The following is a 19,796-nucleotide window of genomic DNA, read 5'->3' on the forward strand; positions in this document are numbered from 1 at the left end:
GATGGAGAAGCAGAGTCATTGGGTTGAGTTGACAGGCTCATGTTGGGGACTCCTCACTAAATGAATGTCTACTGGGGGGTGTCTGGGCTGCCCCTGGTTTGGTGAACATTTCTGGAGGTAGTGTACGTCAAATAGCCATACTTGCAAAAACATAAAGGCAACAAGTGAAGTTTCCCTGGAGCTTAGCAAGCTCATGTTTACGGTAGTTTAACTTCTGGTGTCAGGAGTGGGATCTGCTCGGCCTCAAGGTAAGCTAATGAGATACAGGTTCTGAAAGCAAGAAAGCTGTGTTGGTCAACAAAATAGGGCCAGTATCTTTTGTGCCTCTCTCAAAGATCAATTCTAAGGATCTAATGGTAATTCTTAAAGATATGTTTATCATAGAAACTTGAAAAAAAAAATCCTATGCAGAAACATAACCCATAAAAACTGGTAAAAGCAGACCAGATCTGACAATTGTAAAAGTTAGGATTCAGGAACCAGCAGTTCAGCCTCCCCTTTGCTCCATGAGTTGGAACCATTAGGGAAAGCTGGGGTGCTTTTGAAAACCACTGGTGTGAGAGGTTGCTGTTCATTGGGGGGGCCCTATTTTGACTCCCCAACCCCCCATCTCCAGGCTGGGGAGACCTCAGGACACTCACCACCTTGTCAGTGCCTTCACGGGCAGGGCTAGGGGGTGCCAGACGGGGTGTTGAGTGGCCGGAGCTGGGAGGGGAGGGGCTGGCGAGGGTCGAGGTGGTGAGGGAGGGGGGCAGGGAGCAGCTGCTGCGGTAGCGGCCCAGTGAATCCAAGCCAGAGCTGGACACCCGGCTCTCCAGCTCCTCTGCCCTCTGTTCTGTTGTTTCCTTCTCCTCTTGAATTAGCCTGAGGAGGGAAAGGAGGGAGAAAGGGCGACAGGGTTGACATAGACAAGGGGAGAGGAGTCCAGGGGTGGCGATGGGCCAGGAAGGCCTGGTGGGGTGAAGGGAATTCTGGGAATTTAGAGGGTCTTGGTAGAGTCATGATGACTCAAGGGTTCGAGGGGAGTCAAGGGATCTGATAGGTCATGGAGGGATTACAGATGCCAAGGTGATCAGTGTCGGCTCTAGGGTGACCCTGATGACTAAAAGGTTTTGGAAAATCATAAAGGGACTCCGAGGGGTAAGAGATTAAATTCCAAGGAGGACTTTAAAAGCAAGGTCAGAATAAGATCAGGGTGAGCTCAGAGACTCAGGTATGTCAGATATGTGTCAAATCAGAGAGTTTGAAAGGAAGGTGATGGTTGCATTGGCATATTTGCTGGGGATGCAAAGAGTGGGCTAACAGGGGAGGGTTGCTAAATAGGATGATGACTGGGGGATCCAGGGAAGACTATGTCAGTGGGGGATTCTTGACAAATTGAGGATTCTCCTATTAGAAATTCTTGGTATATAGAGTTGAAGTTCTTGACGTATTAGGTTGAGATGAGATTCTTGGTGTTTTGGGTTGGGGACCTCACGCGGAGTTGCTTGGGATGCTGGGAGACTCTGGATACTGTGTGGGAAGCCATGAAATGTTGGAGGACTCTTGATGTACTGGATGGGAATTTTCATATTTTAGGATGGACTTTTCATATTTTGGTGGACTGGGAAATTGTGAATACTGGCTGGGATATATATATACATAGCACATAAGAGAATTCTGGATGTGTCCTAGGGATTCCTGGAGACCAGAGAAGGTGTTGAGATGAGAATTCCTTGAGTGTGACGGGAGAGGAGACGGACTCAGGCCTTCGTAACAGTCTCCAGAGCCAAGGGGACTGTGGTTTGGCTTCAGGCAGGGCAGTGTGGGGCTGGGCCACTGCTCACTTGATCTCCTTGTTGATGGCTTCCAGCTGCTCCTGAAGCATGATGGCCAGTGTCTGCACATCGGCCTGCCCACTGGGGGACAGCAGCTCGGCCCCGAACATCCCTTCGGCCTCTTCCTCGTCTGAGCCATCCAGCTCCCCAGAGAACGGGGGTGGCATGGACCCCCCTGGGGCAGACCGATCCCACTCCTGTCTCTGTGAGGGGACAGAGTGACACCAGGTGGACGGGGCCGAGGTTGGCCCTGGGTCTTCGCCCACCTCTTCTGACCTTGACGCTGACTGGCTCTGCCATGTGGCCTATCCCCGCACCTTTCCCAGCCCAGCTTTCTCTCTTAAGAGGTCCCTTATCTCGATGCCCCCATCTCCCCCAACCCCTTCTAAACCACAACCATACCCGTGGCTCCCTCCCACCCCCCGATTACACTCTTTCCCTTGACCCAACCCACTTCCCTTCTCCTGGCCCCACACTGGAACTCTCTACCCCTCCCACGGTCCCCCAGACCCCACTCTTCTCCCCACCCCTGCGTTCCTCTCAGGTTCTCACCAGGCGGCAGGATATCCACAGGGAGAGGCACCGAGCAGGTGGGAACGATGGAGTTGTGGGAAAAGGAGAGAAGACAGGGTAGGTCCAGGAGACCCTGCTTCTCAGCCCAGCCCCTCCCAGAACCCCACACCCTGCTCAGTTCAAACCCAGAGGCAGCTGCTGACCTTGGAGGGTTCGTCTTTGACCCCTGACCAGCGGCCCCTCTTGCCTGCCCGGCCACTGCCAGCCCCATAGGGGTCCAGGTGGGCACCAGAAGGTAGTGTGGGTGCCTGGGAGTAACGGAGCTCCAGGGCACTGCCAGGGAGAGATCTGTGGGCGTGGGGAGGGCAGTCAGGGACTAAGAGGTCAGGAAAAAGGGACAGAGGTCAGGGGTCATGGGAAGAGCCTGGGGGTCAGGGGACTGGGTAAGGGATCCAAAATCAAGGGTCAGGAAAAAGGGCCTGGGGCCAGGGGCCAAGGGACCAGGGGTCAAAAATGAGAGGAGGGGTGTAGAAGTCTCAGACGGTCAGGGAGTGGGGAAACCTGAGGACCAGAAGGGACGGGCATGGCCAAGGGGCTCCATGAGCAGAGAGGGGGAGGGGATGGAGGGCTGCTGTCACCTGGAGTAGGAGGATGGTGGCCTTCCCCTCAGCTGATCGATCTCCATCTGCATCCGCTCCATCTCGGCCAAGAGCTGCTCCTGCGGGAGGGGCGGGCGCATCAGAACCGGCCCCGCCCCTGAGGGCGACCCCGCCCCACCTCACTTTGATTCCAACCTCAGCGGCCCAGAGAGGACCCTCCTCGCGCACCCCTCCTTGCCTTGTTGAGGAGCAGCTCGTCCTGAAGCTTCTTCATGTTGGCGATCTCCTCGCTCAGGGAGTTCTGTGGGGGACAGTGGTGAAGCCGGGGGGCGGAGCCTGAGGGGCAGGCCCCGGGGGCGCCAAGCAGCCTCCAGAGCACAGAGACAGGCCAGAGGGGACCCCAGGGTGAGCTGGGGGAGGGGAAGGTTGCGAGATCAAAGATGCTTCAGGGGAGGGGAGTCCCTGGGAAGCCACAGAATTCGGTGTACTGCGTAATCTAGAGGGTGCTGAGGGTAGGAGGCTTTGGGTGCAGGGAATTCATCCTCTGAAGTGTTTAGAATGCAAAAGGGTCCTAGCAATAGAGCTGAGAGATCGGTATTATTCGGGATGCCGAGGTTGGGGAAGATTTCCTGGAATCTGGGCTGTCGGAGTCCGGGGCTGGGGCGCACCTTCTCCTCCAGCGCCCCCATGCGCTCCTTGAGGTGCAGCTGCAACCGCTCATTGGACTCGCTCAGCAGCTTGTCCACTGTCTCGGACAACCGCTTGTTGTGGTCATCGTTCATCTTCTCCCGCTGCCGCGCCTGCTCGAAGGACAGCAGGGCAGGGAGGCTCAAGCCCGGCTGGCGGGAAGCGCGGCCTCAGCTCGAAGCCCCGCCCCGCCTCTAAGCCCCGCCCCCAGCAACCCGACCCTGCCCCCTCACCCGCTGCAGCTCCTGGTTCTTCTCCTCCAACTGGGCCTCCAGCTGCCGAAGCCGCTCCTCAAAATTCCCATGACGTTCCTCGGCCTGGTGGATGGAACCCATGGCCTCCGACTTGGCCCCACCAGACGCCCCCGTCGAACTCCGGGCCCCGCCTCCTTCAGGGCTGGTGCCAGGCCCCGCCCCTCGGAGCTCCAGGCTCCTCCCCCATGCCGTGCCCCTGCGCTTCAGGGCCCGCCCCCTCCTCCATCTCCAGACTGCGCCCCGTCCCCCGCCCCTGGCCCTCTCTCCCGCACCTTGTTGAGCGCCGCCACGCGCTGGGCCAGCTGCGCCTCTATCTCGGGCAGGGTCTCCGCCTTCTGCAGCGTCTGCTGCAGCTTCTGCTTGGCGTCGTCCAGCCACTCGGCCAGCTGACGGCTCTTCTCTTCACTCTGGGGCAGGGAGGCGGGAGAGGGGCGGGCTTAGGGCGCCGGCCCCGCCCCCACCCATCCACCGCCCCTCGCCGGCCGCTCGCCCACCTGCCGGTACAGCGACTCCTTGCTGGCCAGCTCGTTCTCCAACTTGTCGTTGGCGTCGTGCAGAGACGTGGCCTCCCGCTGGGCGCTCAGGTAGCGCTTCTCCAGGGTGGTGATCCGCTCCTCCATATCCTCGCGCTGTGCCAGCGCCTGCGGAGGGGACGGAGGGCCTCGTGGACTACAGCTTCCAGAAGACCCTGGGATAGCCTCAGTTTAGAACCCCAGACTAGGCACCCCAGGGTATTCTGGGAAATGAAGTTCCCTGCCGTCTGGGGTGGGGGGTTAGAATGACCACACCTCCCACGAGCTTCTAGAGCAGTCCTGGCTTAGCCCCTCCCAGTGTGGATGGCCTAAGTCCCATGGGACAGAAAGTCCTGACTCTTTTTGGGTCACTGTCCTCAAAACGCCAGGTCTCATATTACCCAGCAATGGCTGGCACAGTTTGGGCTCAGAATCACAGGGCAAATGTCCTAGGGTCTCATGGGAAACAAAGTCTTCCATCCCGGAGCCGCCACGGTAGCCCTGGCCTAGCACCCCAGGGGAGATGGTTCAGGGACTCACAGGGGGTGGACTCCTGCCTGAGAGCCTGTGTGGTGGGAACATGTGTCCCAACAGCCCTGGGGCAGTCCAAGCTAAAAACCCAAGGCGAAAGCCCTCGTGGGTGATGAGAAATAAAATGCTCGCTCTTCTTTCTCATCCACTGCCTTTGAGAATCCAGGCCCTACATTTCCCAGCAGTCCCTGGGGCATGGGAGTTAAGATCAAGGGGTCTAAGCCAGGAAAGGGTGACTTACAGATAAGGGAATTCAATTTAGACCCTCAAGAGAATGCCCCAGCGATTCATAACAACTACAGCCAGCTGCTGTGCGCCTACCACGTGCCACACACCAACCCCCTGACAATGTTCATAAATCCCATTTTACAGGTAAGGAAACTGAGGCTCAGAGAGGAGGAGAGTCTACACAGCTTGTTCCATCATTCAGGAGTTCTGTGATTTTGGGCAAAGGGTGGGGGTGGGGGGCTAGGGCTCAGGGGAAGTACAGAGGGCAGCCCGCCAGGGGCTCTGGCCTCACCTCCTTGAGGTCACGCTGCAGCTTGGTGTTAGCTTCCTCGGCCTTACCCAGCTCGCGGTGGGCGGTGCCCAGCTCCTCCTCCAGCTGGCTCATCTGGCGGCACAACACCGCCAGGCGCTCTCGCAGCTGGCACACCTCCCCGCGCTGCCGCTCCAGGGCCTCCTCCAGCTCCGCCGTGCGCCGGTTCGAATCCCCGCCAGGACCCAGGCCATTGGCAAGGATCTGGAGTGAGGGCAGAGAGGAAGGAAGGAGCAGAGCCCAGAGTGGGGAAACAGAGACACAGAGGAAATGCAAGGAGAAAGTTGATCAGTGGGGGTGGAGATCAAAGATCGGTGAGGGTCACTACAGTCAGCAAGGTGACATGATTCAGAGGTCAAAGGTGAGTAAGAGTTTTAGGGGTTCAGGTGTCATAGGGTCAGTGAGATTCATACCAAACTTTAAAAGTCAGGGGCTTGTGTGGAGGTCCCAAGGGCAGGAAGCCACCAGGCTGAGGGAAGGACTTCTGCCCCTCACCTGCCCTTCCCCATCCTTGCCCGGCTCCTCCAGCCCCGACCGTCGCCTAGACAACTGCTCTCGAAGGTTCAGGGTCTGGGAAAGCAAAAGGGGGATCAGGGCAAAGGGGCTTCCCAGAACCCCCAGTTCGACTTCCCACTGGCACTGGCCCTCTGAAGGGGAGGACATAGACACCTCCATCTGAGTTGCCTTGAGTCCTGCTGGAGCCATCCCTGACCCCAACCTAACGTGTACCCTTAAACTCACTCTTATTATATCTCTATATATTATATGCCCACCTTTGTTACTTAAACCCCTTGTGATCGTTTCCTCCCAACCATTTCCTCCGTAGTCCATCCCAGTGGGGTTTTCCTCAGCCCCAGTCCTTGGTTCAATTTGCTTGAGTCTCACTCTCCCTGGGAGGTACCTCCCCTTAGCCCTGACCGATGAGTTCCTCCTTAGGTGCTCTCCATAGTCCAAGCCCATTGGCTCTCTGGCCTAGTCCCACCCCAGCAGCTTCTTTACACAGCCCCACCCCTTATCCCAATTGCCTGTCTCCCAGGCCTTGCCCCACTGGTCCCTTGCCATGGATTCAACCTCCCCTTCTTGGCCACACTCCACCTCCTGATTGCTCAACTCCAACTCCTCCTCCAGCACTGCCACCCTCTCCAGCGCCATCCGCAGTCGCTCTCGGACCTGAGATGGGGCAGGACAGGACTGAGATGGAGACAGACCCCCATCAAAGACAGTTGACCCTGACCCAGAACACCCCTGGGACAGGCCTGAGTGGGCAACGTTAGGATTCCTAGATCCATAAGGGGTGTGCAGTCGCAAGCAGCTACCCAGGTGTCCCACCCACCGGCAATGGTAGCCCTCCACCCCCTTAGGAGAGCCCTAGCCAACCACAGCCAGAATCGCACACACTCAGGACAGCCCCAGCCAACCCCGGGCTCTCCTTCCGCGTCCCCTGTCTCCCAATCTCGTACCTTCTCATCCAGGGCCTTGTGGTGCTCGAAGAGAGATTTGAGAGCCTTGAGCACCTCCACCTCGGAGGAGACCCCGCCCGGGGACTGGGCCTGGCGCTTCACCACGGTCATGCGCAGTGACCTCTCGTGCCTGGACACCAGGCACTCCAGGTGTTCCAGGAGAAGCTACAGGGAGAGGGCAGCGGGCCAAGGAAAAGAGACAGGCAGGACACATGGAGGAAGAGGGGCGCCGGGGAAGGAGATAGGCAGGTGAGAGAGGGATGGCAGAGGTCGGAGCAGGGCCAAGGGGAGGGTGGTTTATGGAAAGAGAAAGGAAGGGGTGGGGAGGGGAGTGGAGGAGACCAGCCAGGAAACGGGAGCGGGGAGGAGAAGAACGCAGGGAGGCGAGATCGTGGTGGTGGGGGAGGGTCAGGCCGGGTCACCCGTAGCCCCGCCTCCCACTTAGGCCCCGCCCCCAACACCCCTCACCCGCGTGTTGTTCCGCTCCGCCTTCAGCTCGGCAATCTCCTCCTCCCGCTCCAGCAGCTGCTCCCGACATAGGTTCAGCTCCTTCGTCAGGGCCGCAAACTCCTTTCCGGGCGTGAAAAGGATCGGGAGCATCAGCACAGGCCCTTCCCCATCTCTCATTCCCTGAGCTTGGGGATCCGCAGGGCCCGCCCCTCCCTGCTAAGCCACGCCCTCATCGCAGCCCAGGCCCCGCCCATCACCGGCCAGCCTCCCACAGACTCCTCCCCTCCGAGCGGCAAGCCGCACCTGTTCCGGACCGCCCCCTCCGCGCCTCCCCGGCTCGAGGCCCCGCCTCCAGCAGGCCCCGCCCCAGGCCCCGCCCAGACCTGGGGCAGCGCGATGCTGAGCTGGCGCTGCAGCGAGTCCTTCTCGTGGCCGAGCTCGCGCAGCCGCAGCTGCGCCGTAGCCAGCCCGTCCTGCGCCTCGCGCAGCGTCTCCAGCAGGCGCTCGCGCTCGGTGAGCATCGTGACCATGAGGCGCTCCAGCTCGCCGCCGGTCTCGTCCGGGCCCAGCGCCGAGCCCCGCCGGCCGTCCTCGCTGATGGTGGGCATCACCTCGCACATCATGGCGGCGGTGCCGGCCTGCGGGTCGGGGGAAGGGGGCAGATAACAGAGGCGGACCCCTCGGGTACGACCTAAGGGAAACCGAGGCGGGGCCTTGCCGGCCTTGCCGCGAAGAAGAAATAGGCCCGGCAACTCTGATCACAGCGTGGGGAAACTGAGGCTCGACCACCAGGGTTCACCAGGGAAGCTAAAGGCCAGCCACCAGGTACCATCTAGGGGGAAACAGAGGCCCATCCACTCTGATTTTGATACAGAATAACTGAAACCCCTTACTCTAAGGAAAACAGTCCTGGCTACCTGAGTGACAGCATTTGGGAAAACCGAGGTCAGAGTCCATCGGCAGTGGCAGCAAATCTGAGACCTAATCCAGTCAGGTAGAGTACTCTCAGAGAAGCTGAAACCGAGTGACCCAGGCCTTGCCTAAGTGAATGTGGAAACTGAGGTCCAGGACAGACCCCCTAGAATCATGCCCTTGGGAGGTCTCAGGACTGGGGTCACAGAGTTAGGTCACTGACACGTGGTTATCTGTATACGTCACAGGGAGGGTCCTCACCTACTATCCAGTCCAACTCCTGCCTCTTTCAGTTTCCCAGATATCTGGACCCCAGCTCCGAAGAATCTAAAGACCCTCTCCTTTAAAGAAATGAAATAAGAAGTGGTCCAGGGGACGTCAGTGCTAGCTCCCTCCATCTAGAGGACCCAGGAGTCCAAGATCCAGTTCTTCCTTCTAACTTCCGATCACAGGAGTTTAGGGCACCAATCTCCTCCTCCTTTAGCTCCATAAATCCCAGCCTGCAGACACCTCTCTCCCCAGGACCCCGGAGTTCTGGGACCATCCCACTCCCCCACACCTCCCCAAGCCCTCTTGGGACAGTAACAGGAGGGGGAGCTGAAGGAGAGGGAGGTTTCTGGGGCGGGAGGGGTGGACTTGGGCTGGATGGAGATGAACCAAGGCCCCTGAGCCGCTCCCTCTGCAGACAGCAGGTCAAACAAGTCCGGCTGGCCCAGCCAAAAGCACTAGGGACTTTCACTTTGTCCCCTCCCATTTCCCTCTCCCCCTAGGGCAGCAGCATAACCGGTTCTGAAAGTGGATAATTCTCAGCCTCACCCGAGATGCTATGTCCAAAGCGTGGGACTGGGCCTTGGATTCCTGCGGGGAGTACAGGGAGAGGAGGCAGCTGGGTGCCCTAGCCTTGGGTCTGTGAAGTGATGGATCTGGGAATCTAGACACTGAGCCCCCAGCACTCAGACACCAAGATTCAGGAAGATGTTTATAAGAGGGTAGGTCAGTCCTAGGCCAGAGAACAACATGGTAGCCAAACCCAGAACCTACTCAGAAGATGCAACACACGATGTTCTAGGGAGGCTGCTCTAGAACCTAGATTCATCAAGAAGAAAGCAAAACACAAAAAGACTGGCCATTGATTCTAGACAGCCACTGAAATGGAGACTCTGCAGAATGCAGAAAGGACATATGCTTCCACATTTACAACATGCTTGGGGTGAGGTCTACACATAGGGCCACGACAAGGGGGCATATTCCAGAACCCAGGCCTGGAATCTAGAACCTGGAATCCAGTCAAGAGCAATCTGATAACTTAAGAGTGTCTGGGCTGTGCAAAACCCCAAATGCAGAAGGGAGCATGATGATAACCTAAGAATAAACCCAATGTAATGCACACCAAACCCAGCCAGGAAACATAATCTAGAACTGAAAACCACCCGGGATGCAGGTAAAACACAGAATATAGCAGGGGTCACATTCTTTATTTTATCATGTGCCTGCATCATGCTAGAACCCAGAAAACAGAAGACATGCTCTAGAATTCAGAGCATGCCCTGGGGGCAAAGAAAAACCTAGAAAGTAGCAAGGAGGTTGCCTGGAATTTAGAAATGCCTGGGGTGAAATGCAGAAGGATGGATGCTGAGTTGAGAATTTCTTGGAATAAGGACTGAGTAGTGAAGGGGAGTTGTTGAAGATCCCAGAAAAGGAGAGCACCTAGAACTTGCTTAGAACTTGGAAATGGCAGGTGGAGGAGGAAGCCCACAATCCACTAGGGGGCAAGTTCTAGACTAAAGTTACACTAAAGAAAAGATGGACAGAGAAGGCAGGATTGGACAAGCCTAAAACCCAGAACCTGGTGGATGAGCCTAAAACCCAGAACCTGATGGATGAGCCTAAAACCTAGAACTTGATGGAAGGCAGATGTAATATAGAACACTTCAGTGGGAATCTTCTAGATTTAAGACTGCAGAATTGGGTGGAGCCTAATACATCCTAAAATTGATAACACAATTCAGAGAAGGGCTAGAGCTCATCATTTGGGCACACATTCTAGAACTTAGAATGTCCCTAGGAAGAAAGCAGAATCTAGAACAAAGCCAAAGACATGGCTGGGGCTAGCACATACCTAATTTAGCAGAGAATTAGCAAGGACTGGTTTCTAGAAATTTAGAACATATCTGAGGACAAGGGGGGATCGGAAATTGGCTTGGGGCATTACCTAGAAATCTGAATGCTCCTGGACAAAGACAAGACTAGGATTTAGCATCCGGCCTAAAATTTAGAACATGCCCTGGGTGACGATGGAACAGATATGTCAGCTGGAAGTGTTCTAGGATTTGGAAAAAATCTAGAACCTAGAGCATTGTGAGGGCACATGTGTAACTAGAAATGTGGAGGAAAGCAGGTTGGTTCTAGATCACCTAATAAGCCACAGAACACATCTGGAGGAAGGGATGTATGTTCGGCTTCTAGCCTGAGTGTAACTGGAAGATAAGACATCATGATAAAGGTCTTAGGAGGCAATGGGGTGCTGGAAACACCCCCAAGAAGCTGGGTTTCAAGGAGAGAATAGAATCCTGGTGAGCCCAGCACCTGAGATGATATGGGGACATGGTGGGGTCAGGGCCACAGGAGGTGTGAAGTCAACTGAGGGGGAGGGTTGTCATAAGGCCATGGGGACCTGGGGCCCTAAGTGTGAGCACTGAGAGCTAAGTAACTGGGGGTGGGAGTGGGGGTGCAGAGCTGGGGTCCTGGATGCCTGGATTCTTGCCAGGGCAAAGGGTGGAGGGCCAGAAGCTTAGAAGTCTGAGTCCTTGTCAGGAGGGAGGGCTGTAGCAGATGGTTTTGGTGAAGGCTGTGGGCTGTGCAGAGGCTGGGGTCTGAATTCCCGCGTCCCTGGAGAGATTCAGGTCTGGGGACAAGACATCTAGATCTCCAAGGGGGAGGGTAAGCAGAAGCTGAAGAATTGCAGCCCTGGTCCCTGAAAGGGAGAAAGTCATGGCGCCTGAATCCCTAAGGGGGCAGATGCTGGGGGTGCGGGGCGCCCAGTAGATTTGTCTGAGGGGCACAGGGCTATTGTGGGTCTCCAAAAGGGGCAAAGGCTAGGAGGCTGGACTCCTAGGTCCTGAGGGGGTAAGGTCTGGGTCCTTAAGCCAGACGGGGTGAACGCTGCCAGGGCTGCCAGAACAGGTGGGGAGCTGGTTGGATCCTGGGGTGCCAAGGTCCCTGAGGTTGACAGGGCAGAAGCATTCAGAGGCCCTAGCTCCTAGGGGAGCAGTTGGGGTTCCAGAAGCCTGGGTGGCCGAGGATGTGGCCTGAGAGCACCTGGGCCGGGGAGGGGCCGGGTATCCCCGGGTCAAAGGCGGCGGGAGGGCTCCCAGCGGCGGCGGCGGCAGGAGGTGGGGGAGGCGAGGCTGCCGGGTGCGCTGACCATGGACAGCTCCAGAGCGGGCTTGTGTCCAGGGCGCCCGCCGGGCCCGAGGGTCGCGGCCGCTGGGTCCAGCCGGGAGGGCTGGAAACCGACAGACGGGCTGCGCGAAGAGGGGACGATGCGGACGCGACGGGGGGCGGCCGGCCGAAGCTGGGGGACCCTGACACAGCCGCGGTGGGGCTCCGGAGCTCCCGGGACTGGGCCCAGGAGGGGGATCTAGGTTCAGAGGGGCCCCCGGCTCCTGGGCCCGCGAGCAGGCACAAGGCGGCGGTACGCCTGGGATTCTCGGGTTCAGCGGGGACTCGGCGCCGGCAGCGGCACGCCTGAACCCCCAGGGTTGGGCAGTGAAATCTGGGCTCTGGGGTCCCCGGGGATGAGGAAGGGAACCCGGATCTCGAGAAGGCGGGGGAGGCTCGGCGAGGGGTCCCCGGGGCGGGCGCTGCCAGGCGAGCCGGGCCGGGCTTTCACCTACCTGGTCCGCGGCGGCTGCGGGCGGAGCTGGGCTGCAGGATGGACGTGGGGTGGAGTGGGGGCACCGGGCGGGGCCCCTGGCGGCGGCCGGGGCCCGGATCTGTGGCTCCGGAGCCCTGTCTCCGGCGCTCGCGCGGGCTCCGCGTCTCTTGCTCCGGCTTGGGCGCTAGGGACCCCCTCCCCCTCACGGTCTCACAGCCCTGTTCCCCCTAAAATAGCCCCCTTCCCCTGTGAGCGCTCAGCCTCCCCCCGCTAGGTCGTAGACTCCAGATCCAGGGGTTCCCACCAGCGTCCCCCAAATCCCACCTTTCTCCCCCCAAAAATTTCCTCCTCCCTCCCCCCACCCCCCACAGCAACCGGGTGGACGTGGTCCCTTTAACAGGAGACTGACGGACGGCGCTGGGTGGCCAATGGGAGGCTGCGTCGGCGCCGGCCGGCGGCTAGACCCCGCCTCCGCACGGGCCGGGCGGGGTCGCGCGGGCGGAGAGCGGGAGGCGGGCTCAAGGCGCGCTGACCAATAGGCGCGCGGCGTGCGGCGGCTGGGGTGGGAGGCGGAGCCCGGCAGGGGGATGATGTCACCTAGAGCGAGTGGCGCGCGGCGTGGAACGCGAGTCGCGACCCCGGATCCCGGTGGTGGCGCGCGCCGGCCCTCGCGCCGCCCGGGCCAGGAGAGCTGGGCGGGCGGCGGGGTGGGAATAAAGGGTGGGTTTTTAAGGCGGGGGCGGCTCCCGGAGAGACGCGCTCGGGTTGGAAGGTGGGGTGAGGGCCTGGTCGGCGAGTGCACCTTATTCCGCACCCCCTGCGCCCGCCTCGGGAACTGCACGCGGGCCCCCCACCCCCGCCTCCCACGCAGACCATGGTGTGGCCTGCAGGGCTCCCCCGGCGGACGAGGCTAATGGATCGTTCCGCCCGGCCCACACCGAGGCCGCCCACTGGCTCCCGCAGCTTTTCAGGACTCCTCCGTCAGACCAGCTACGGAAGAAGGGGCCCGCCCCCGGCCTCAGACCCTCTCAAGTCTTAGTCCCGCCCCCTCACCCGGATCCAGGCTGAGTCCCAGCCTCCGCCCTCGGACTTGTCCCTAGGAAGCCGGCCAGCCTCCGCCTTCAGACCCGAGGTTTCCACCTCTGCTCTCCGACTCTGAAAAGCGCTTTTTCTGGGCGTGGTCTTTGACCTCGGCTCCTCTCCCTCCCCCATGCTTTCAGACACTTTAATCCCAGGATGCAGGACAGACACACAGACACAGAATGAGGGTCAAAGATGTTTAAATAAGGGACGGTGACAATAAATACTGTACAGGGGAGGGGGCGGAGATGAGGGTCCAAATCTGTGGTTTCAGCCTCGAGACTCCAAGGACCTGCAAAGGGGTGAAGAGAGGGGAGCCAGGCTCAGAGGAGGGGTCCTGGGAAGACATGGGAGAGGGCCAGGACCCAGCTCCCAGAGGCAAGGGCCCAGAGAAGTGGATTCCAGATCTTGAGATAGGATTGGGCTAGGGAGTCCCCAGGGGATTTGACCAGAAGGGCTTGGCATGAGAGTCTGGGTCAAAGGTCAAGGGTCAGGGTGCCAGGGAAGAGAAGCCAGGGCCAGGGGTCGCACTCAGGATCCTGGAATCATTGGCCTGGTTAGGTAGTGCGGGGTTAAGGGGGGCAATGGAGGGCCCAGGGGTGTGGCGACAGGGCGCTCACGAGTAGCTCTGGTGCTGCTGGCGTCGGCGGGCAGAGCGCATCTTCTCGAAGCGGGCCTCCATCTCCTCAAGCACGCGGGGTGTGTAGCGCACCACCAACTTCACAGAGCCCTGAGCAGCCTTCAGCAGCTCCACCGCCTTCTCGTGTTGCTCACCCTCAACGCTCTGCAGGGCGGTGCATCTTACAGCTGGGCCTGGGGCTCCTGGCCCTCTCCCCAACCCCAATCCCAGAAATGGGACTGATTGTTTGTTAGCCTGGTGCCAGCCTCAGGATGCCACGGCCCCCTGTCCCCATGGGAGAGTTGTTAACTCTTGGCTCAGTGTCCTCCCCACAAACCTCTTAGGTTCCCTATGTCAGGGGTGGCCCTACATCCCCTTAGTCACCGAGCCATGCCTCTTAAGTCCATCCTCATTCCTTCATTCTGCACTGCCCCCAGTCCTGTCCCTCCCTACTCCCTCTTCTTTGTCCCTCCTTGCATGTCCCAGATCTCTATCAGGGCCAAGCCCTTTCTCTTCACTTCAGAGGAGGGCAGAGTCACAGCTCCTACCTGCAACACACTCAGCCAGGAACACCCTTCTTTACCTTGTTTGCCTGGAGAACTCCTATTCATCCTTCAAAACCCAACTCAAATGTTCCTTCCTCTGCAAAACCCTTCCCTCATCTGGATTGATCTGGTGCCAAACCTGCTTTCTCAGAAGGCTTTGTGCTTCCTTCCTTACAGCACATCATCTCCTGGATTATGACTATTTCAGTCAAGGTCTATCTGAGAGGTAGTCCTTCAGTGGAGGAGTGGAGGCCAACTTCTCTCCAGGTCTGCAGCATCGCCCAGCACAGGGCTCAATCATTGTTTGTTGAATAAGTGAATGAATATCAAAAGCAGAGCTGTGCCACCTTGGACAGACTGTGCTTCAGCCCCTCACTCACCACGCCATTCACGGACAGCAGCTGGTCCCCACGCTTGAGGCCTCCATGGCGGTCAGCCACACCACCAGGGATGACACGGGAGATGTAGATGGGCGAGTTCTGCTCCTTACCGCCCATGATGTTGAAGCCCAGGCCCTCGTCTGTCTTGGGCAGCTCCACCACCCTGGGGTGAGCATGGCCCTCGCTGGCCGTGAAGGCGGCCACCGTGGCCTGGGAGAGAGAAGGTGTCTGGAGGTGAGGGCCTCTCTGCAGTGGGCATGCAGACTGGGGTGGGGGATCTGATCCAGGGAGAGGCCAGATCCCTTTCCCCAAGCTTGAGGCGCCTGCCACAACTCAACCCCAAATCACCCTGTGATGAGACCAGATACCCCCTGAGTTCACTTTGAGTGTTTCTGACAGGTCAAAGAGGAAATCTCTGTTTCGTGCATCTTTCCCACCCAACCCCTGTCAATCTCACTTTCCAACAGTGGGAAACAAGCAAGGCCTAGAGGAAGTTGAGAACCTCCAGGAAGCATCTAAGTATATTTTAATAAGATTTCACTGTTTAATGACATGTCACTGTTTTCATTGTATAGATTTCTAAGGTTACCTTCTAGTCAGGTGTGGAGCACTGGTTTCCATTTGCAGTTGCCAAGGATCCTTTATATGACATTTGTTTGAGTAAAAAACGTGAGTATTTCAAGGAAATTATAAATAATGGTAAAAAAAATTTATAAATAATGGCAAAAATCATGAAGGAGGAAACAAGAATGACTAACACCAAGACGACACTGAGCTGGACCGGGCAGTTCGTTCCGACCAACCAAGAGAGGTGGGGGGCAGGGGACCCCTACCTTGGCGGTGGCGTGGGCCCGGGTCTCAGCGCTGCCGGTGATGTCCAGCGTGTCGTAGAGCTGCTCGTACACCTGGGAGAGGGCGCTGCAGCTTCGGGGGCCGCCGGACCCGTTCTCCCTCGCCCTCAGAGGGCCAGGCCCCCACACGCCCCCTTCCCTCCGTCTCAGGGGTGCGCCCCGCCCCCGCAACCCGAGGAAACTACAAGTCCCCGAGAGCCCCAGGCCCGGGCGCTGCCGGGAGGCGCAGTCCCCGGGCTCGGGGCGGCCCGGCGCCGCGCGGCTCTCACCTCCCGGATGGCGGAGCAGAAGCGGCTCTGCAGGACCCGCTGGAGGGCCTGCAGCTTCTGCGGGGGCAGCTCCCCGCTGCGCTGGAGCCGCTCGAGGAGCTCCACGGCCCGGGACACGTCTGCGGGGCGGGGGCGCGGCGAGAGAGGAGCAAGGGCGGGCGCGGGCGGGCGCGGACGGGCGCCGGGAAGGACGGAAGAGAGCCGGTGGGACGCCGCGGCCAGTCGGGCGCCCCGCGTCCCCAGGATGCGCCCCGGCCCCGAGCCCCTGTGGCGCCCCCCTAACCCGGCCCCCAGGCTGCCAGGCCTGCCGACCGCACCCCGCCCGCACCCCCGCGCGGGCCTCGCCGGGGACCCGGGAACCCGGCCCGCAGGGTCCCCCGAGGCGCGCTTACCCCGCTCCAGCCCCAGCGGCTCCACCAGCGCAGCCATCGCAGTGCTGCCGCCGCCGCCGCCAGCCGCCCCCCCCCACCCCGCCCCGGCGCCGGCGAGGAGGGCGGGGCTGCGCGAAGCCCCGCCCCCGGCTGCGGCTCCCCCTGCCGAGGCGCGCCCCGCGGTGCCCGGGATCGCGACCTGCCCGTCCGCGCGTCCCTCTGCCTTGCCCACCCCCCACCCCGTGGTAGCCTCGGTCGGTCTGTCTGCCCCTCTCGGAATCTCCGTCTGCACCTCCCTCCGCCTCGGCCCGTCTGTCCTTCCCACCACACCTCTCTATCCCCTCTTCATCCCTGTCTTATTTCTTCATTCGTTCGACAAACGTTTTTGGACACGTGGTGAGCAAGGCAGACAAGCCCACTGCCCGCACGGGGCTTAGTGTCTAGAGGGAGAGGCCACAACCAACTGCGACCGTGATGAGAACTGGGAGTGGGGAGTGATGGTCTAGGACGGGAAAGAAGACATTGGCGTAGAGCCTGGAGGTAAGAGCCACCAGAGGTGGGGTACCCCCTTGCAGGTGGAGCGAGCAGCCTGCATAAAGGCCTGGAGTTTGAAAGCCGGGAAGTAGGCTCCCAAGACTAGATAGCAGATAAGGATCGGGGTGGTTTAGGGTGATGGTGGAAAGGTTTTGTGCATGGCGTGGCCTCCGTGCTGTCATGTGCATGTGCAGGAGTTTGGACTTCATGCGAACTCCGTGATACTCAAATTTGTATTTTAAGCCGACGGGGGCCACTGTGTGGAGGATGAATTGGATGTCCTCTTGCACCAGGGCGGAGGCATGGAGGATAGATGTGGAAAATACCTGGATAAGACTTGGTGACTGACCATATAGAGGAATTGGGAGTCGGGGGAAGGGAGTATGAAGTGCTTGGTGGAGCCATTTGCTGAGCTGGTCTTTGCTGGAGGCGGGCTGGTGCAGGCTCTGAAGATGCGGCACCTGTGCAATACCCAGTTGGAGAAGATACCTAGGTCTAGAGCTGAGAAGAGCCATCAGGCCTGGAAGCAGTTTTGTGAATCTGGGCCTAGTTGCTAAGTCAAGTCCTAGGAGCAGATGAGAAGGCCAGGCATGAGAATTTAAAATGAAGATGACCAAAAACCAAACCCCAAAACTCCCAACAGAAGTCAGGAAGAAGATAAAGAATGGCCAGAAGGGTGGAAAACCAGGTGGGGCAAACCATGAGAAGAGAGTGTTTTTAAAAAGTCGGGATGTTCAGTGGGCTCAAATGCCAGCGGTAACTAGGAAATGTTTACCGGATGTAAAGACATCGAGTCTTTGTTACTTTCAGAAGAACACTCTGCAGAGAGTATTGGAGAAGACCAGACTGAAAACAAAAATAGGTAAAGGCAATGTTGACAAGACTTTCAAGCAGTTTGGCTGTTGCCACACCATCTTCTGGTTCAGCTGGGGAGATGGAGTCCAGAAAAGGGTTTTTTCAAAGTGGGGGGACTACAGCAGGTTATCCCTCTCTCTGTCACAGTATTTATTTTTCTCTTATTTTAACAGAATATATTTACAAGGTCAAAAACAAAATCAAATACAGAAGGGCTCATAATGAAAAGCACCAGTCCCTGCCTCTGTCCTAACTCTATCCACTTCAAGAGGCAATGGCTTTTAGATGTTTGCTAGTTCCTTCTGTATCTAAAGAACATGCTATTTCTTTTTTAAAACTGCTATTATGGTTACAAATACACCACAAAAAAAACCTTCCCATTTTAACCACTATTGTGTATAATTCATTGATATCACATTCTCATTATGCTGCTACCACCTTATTACCAAAACTTTCAACACCCCAAACAGAAACTCTGTACCCAACAAGCAACAACTCCCCATTTGCCCACTGTATGAACCCTGATAACCTATAATCTACTTTGTCTCCACATAAGTGACACAAATGTTTGTCCTTTTGTGTTTTAGATAACATGATGTCTTTAAGTTTAATCCAAGTTGTAGAGCATTTATCAGAACTTCATTCTTTTTTATGTTTGAACATTCCATTGTATGTGTGTTCCACATTTTGTGTATCCCTTCATCTATTGGTGGACACTTGAGTTGCTTCCACCTTTTGGCTATTGTGAATTATGTTGCAATGAACATTGGTATACAAGTATCTGTTCATGTCCGTTTTCAATTCCTTTGGGCTTATATGCAGGAGTGCAACTGCTGGGTTATACAGTAATTCTATGTTTATCTTTTTGAGGACCCAAACTGTTTTCCACAGCAGATTCACCATTTTACATTCCCACAAGCAATGCATTCTCTGCATCCTTGCGAACACATTTTCCATTTTCCTAATAATAGCCAATCTAGTGGGTGTGATGTGGTATCTCATTGTGGTTCTGATCTGCAGCTCCCTCAAGTCTAATGATGTTAAGCATATTATACCACATGGGAGAAATGCCTATTCAAGTCCTTTGCCTATTTTTTAATTTGGGTTGTTTTGTCTTTTTGTTGAATAATTGTACTTCTTCATAATCTGGATAGTAAACCCTCATCAGATACATTTCCAAATATTTTCTCCCATTCTGTAGTTATCTTTTCACTCTCTGGATAATGTCCTTTGGTGCACAAAAAGGTTTTACATTTGATGAAGTCCAAAATATCTTTTTTTCTTTTGTTGCTCACGCTTCTGGTGTCGAATCTAAGAATCTGTTGCCTAATACAAGACCCTGAAGATTTCCTGTTTCTTCCAAGAATTTTATTTTAGCTCTTATGTTTAAGTCCTTGAACCATTTTGAGTTTTTTTGTGCATGATATGAGGTAGGGGTCCAATTTCATTCTTTTGTGCTATTTCTTGATTTATCAATTTTAGATATTAAAATGCTGACATTATGACTATATAAATACTGTTCATCCTAGAGCCCAAGTAGTATCCTATGATTACATTTCCTTTCCTGAACAACTTTTTGCTTTTTCTGTGGTTTCTACCTACCTTTATTTTTCCGTTTATCACATTCTCAATTTCTTTCAAACTCGCCATCATACCAGATATTTTATTGAGCCCTTTTTATCCTGAAACTTTGTGGATACTTCGATCTTCTTACCCCAAACTGGCAATTGCTCTCTAGAAGTTGCTGGGACTTCTCTCCACTGCCCTGCTGAATTGGATCCACCATTTCCCCTTTAAACCCCTCATTTTGTTGAAGAATAACTCCTGCATGATAAAAAGGTTCCACTTTTCACTATTTCCCTTATTTTCAAGACAGTCTGCCTATTTATTTTTCCTAACACTTGTAGTGTTTATAACATAAAGATTGCAGGTTATCAAATCCATACTGTTGCCAGAACTGGACTCCTACTTGTGCCTTTCTCAGTCCCTGTTCTTATAGCTGGAGGATCTTCATATTTTTCATCTCTTTTTCCTCTCTGGGCTTCAACCTGGATATTTCCCACTCATCTGTCTCTGTGTCTAATCAGCTAATAAATCCATCTACCAAATTCTTAATTTGTTTTTGTGTTCATTTCTAGAATT

General features: G+C 56.6%; 3 protein-coding genes across 5 annotated transcripts in view; 1 reads left to right on the forward strand and 2 right to left on the reverse strand.

Annotated features, from left to right (window-relative positions):
• The window catches only part of PPFIA3 (PTPRF interacting protein alpha 3), a 30,105-nt gene extending 17,773 nt beyond the window's left edge, over window positions 1-12,332 (reverse strand). For 2 of the 3 annotated variants that reach the window (XM_037818990.1, XM_037818991.1), the window contains exons 1-16: window positions 12,170-12,302; window positions 7,745-7,999; window positions 7,380-7,481; window positions 6,912-7,076; window positions 6,547-6,621; window positions 5,947-6,021; window positions 5,434-5,655; window positions 4,365-4,511; window positions 4,143-4,277; window positions 3,850-3,933; window positions 3,598-3,729; window positions 3,168-3,230; window positions 2,969-3,048; window positions 2,534-2,678; window positions 1,827-2,014; window positions 642-864 (exon numbers count right to left, since the gene is read on the reverse strand). In XM_037818990.1, coding sequence (XP_037674918.1) covers window positions 642-864; window positions 1,827-2,014; window positions 2,534-2,678; window positions 2,969-3,048; window positions 3,168-3,230; window positions 3,598-3,729; window positions 3,850-3,933; window positions 4,143-4,277; window positions 4,365-4,511; window positions 5,434-5,655; window positions 5,947-6,021; window positions 6,547-6,621; window positions 6,912-7,076; window positions 7,380-7,481; window positions 7,745-7,984 — 2,076 coding nt within the window. In that variant the 5' untranslated portion in view covers window positions 7,985-7,999; window positions 12,170-12,302. Of the gene's footprint in view, window positions 1-641; window positions 865-1,826; window positions 2,015-2,533; window positions 2,679-2,968; window positions 3,049-3,167; window positions 3,231-3,597; window positions 3,730-3,849; window positions 3,934-4,142; window positions 4,278-4,364; window positions 4,512-5,433; window positions 5,656-5,946; window positions 6,022-6,546; window positions 6,622-6,911; window positions 7,077-7,379; window positions 7,482-7,744; window positions 8,000-12,169 lie in introns of all 3 variants that reach the window. The other variant, XM_037818992.1, reaches the window with a different exon arrangement.
• A 246-nt stretch (window positions 12,333-12,578) lies between these two features.
• Window positions 12,579-13,347, forward strand: C27H19orf73 (chromosome 27 C19orf73 homolog). The gene is given in 3 exon segments (XM_037819202.1): window positions 12,579-12,673; window positions 12,870-12,963; window positions 12,965-13,347. Coding segments are annotated over 3 exon segments (414 nt in total). The 3' UTR covers window positions 13,190-13,347.
• A 66-nt stretch (window positions 13,348-13,413) lies between these two features.
• LIN7B (lin-7 homolog B, crumbs cell polarity complex component) lies at window positions 13,414-16,376 on the reverse strand. Its single transcript, XM_037818996.1, has 6 exons — window positions 16,287-16,376; window positions 15,895-16,013; window positions 15,608-15,679; window positions 14,775-14,984; window positions 13,851-14,014; window positions 13,414-13,522 (listed from the first exon to the last, which is right to left on the reverse strand). Exons 1-6 carry the CDS (start codon window positions 16,321-16,323, stop codon window positions 13,501-13,503), a joined length of 624 nt encoding a protein of 207 aa, XP_037674924.1. The 5' UTR covers window positions 16,324-16,376; the 3' UTR covers window positions 13,414-13,500.
• Between the last annotated feature and the right edge of the window lie 3,420 nt (window positions 16,377-19,796).

This window comes from Choloepus didactylus, chromosome 27 (genome assembly GCF_015220235.1).
Source record: "Choloepus didactylus isolate mChoDid1 chromosome 27, mChoDid1.pri, whole genome shotgun sequence".
Classification (NCBI taxonomy): Eukaryota; Metazoa; Chordata; class Mammalia; order Pilosa; family Megalonychidae; genus Choloepus; species Choloepus didactylus.

Bases quoted from the DNA above. Each gene is read 5' to 3' on its own strand.
- LIN7B (XM_037818996.1), bottom strand. From the start codon at position 16,323: ATGGCTGCGCTGGTGGAGCCGCTGGGGCTGGAGCGGG. The intron at 16,014-16,286 runs GTAAGCGCGCCT...CCCGCCCCGCAG, and splicing joins GCCGCTGGGGCTGGAGCGGG to ACGTGTCCCGGGCCGTGGAG. The intron at 14,015-14,774 runs GTGAGTGAGGGG...ACCGCCCTGCAG, and splicing joins TGCTGTCCGTGAATGGCGTG to AGCGTTGAGGGTGAGCAACA.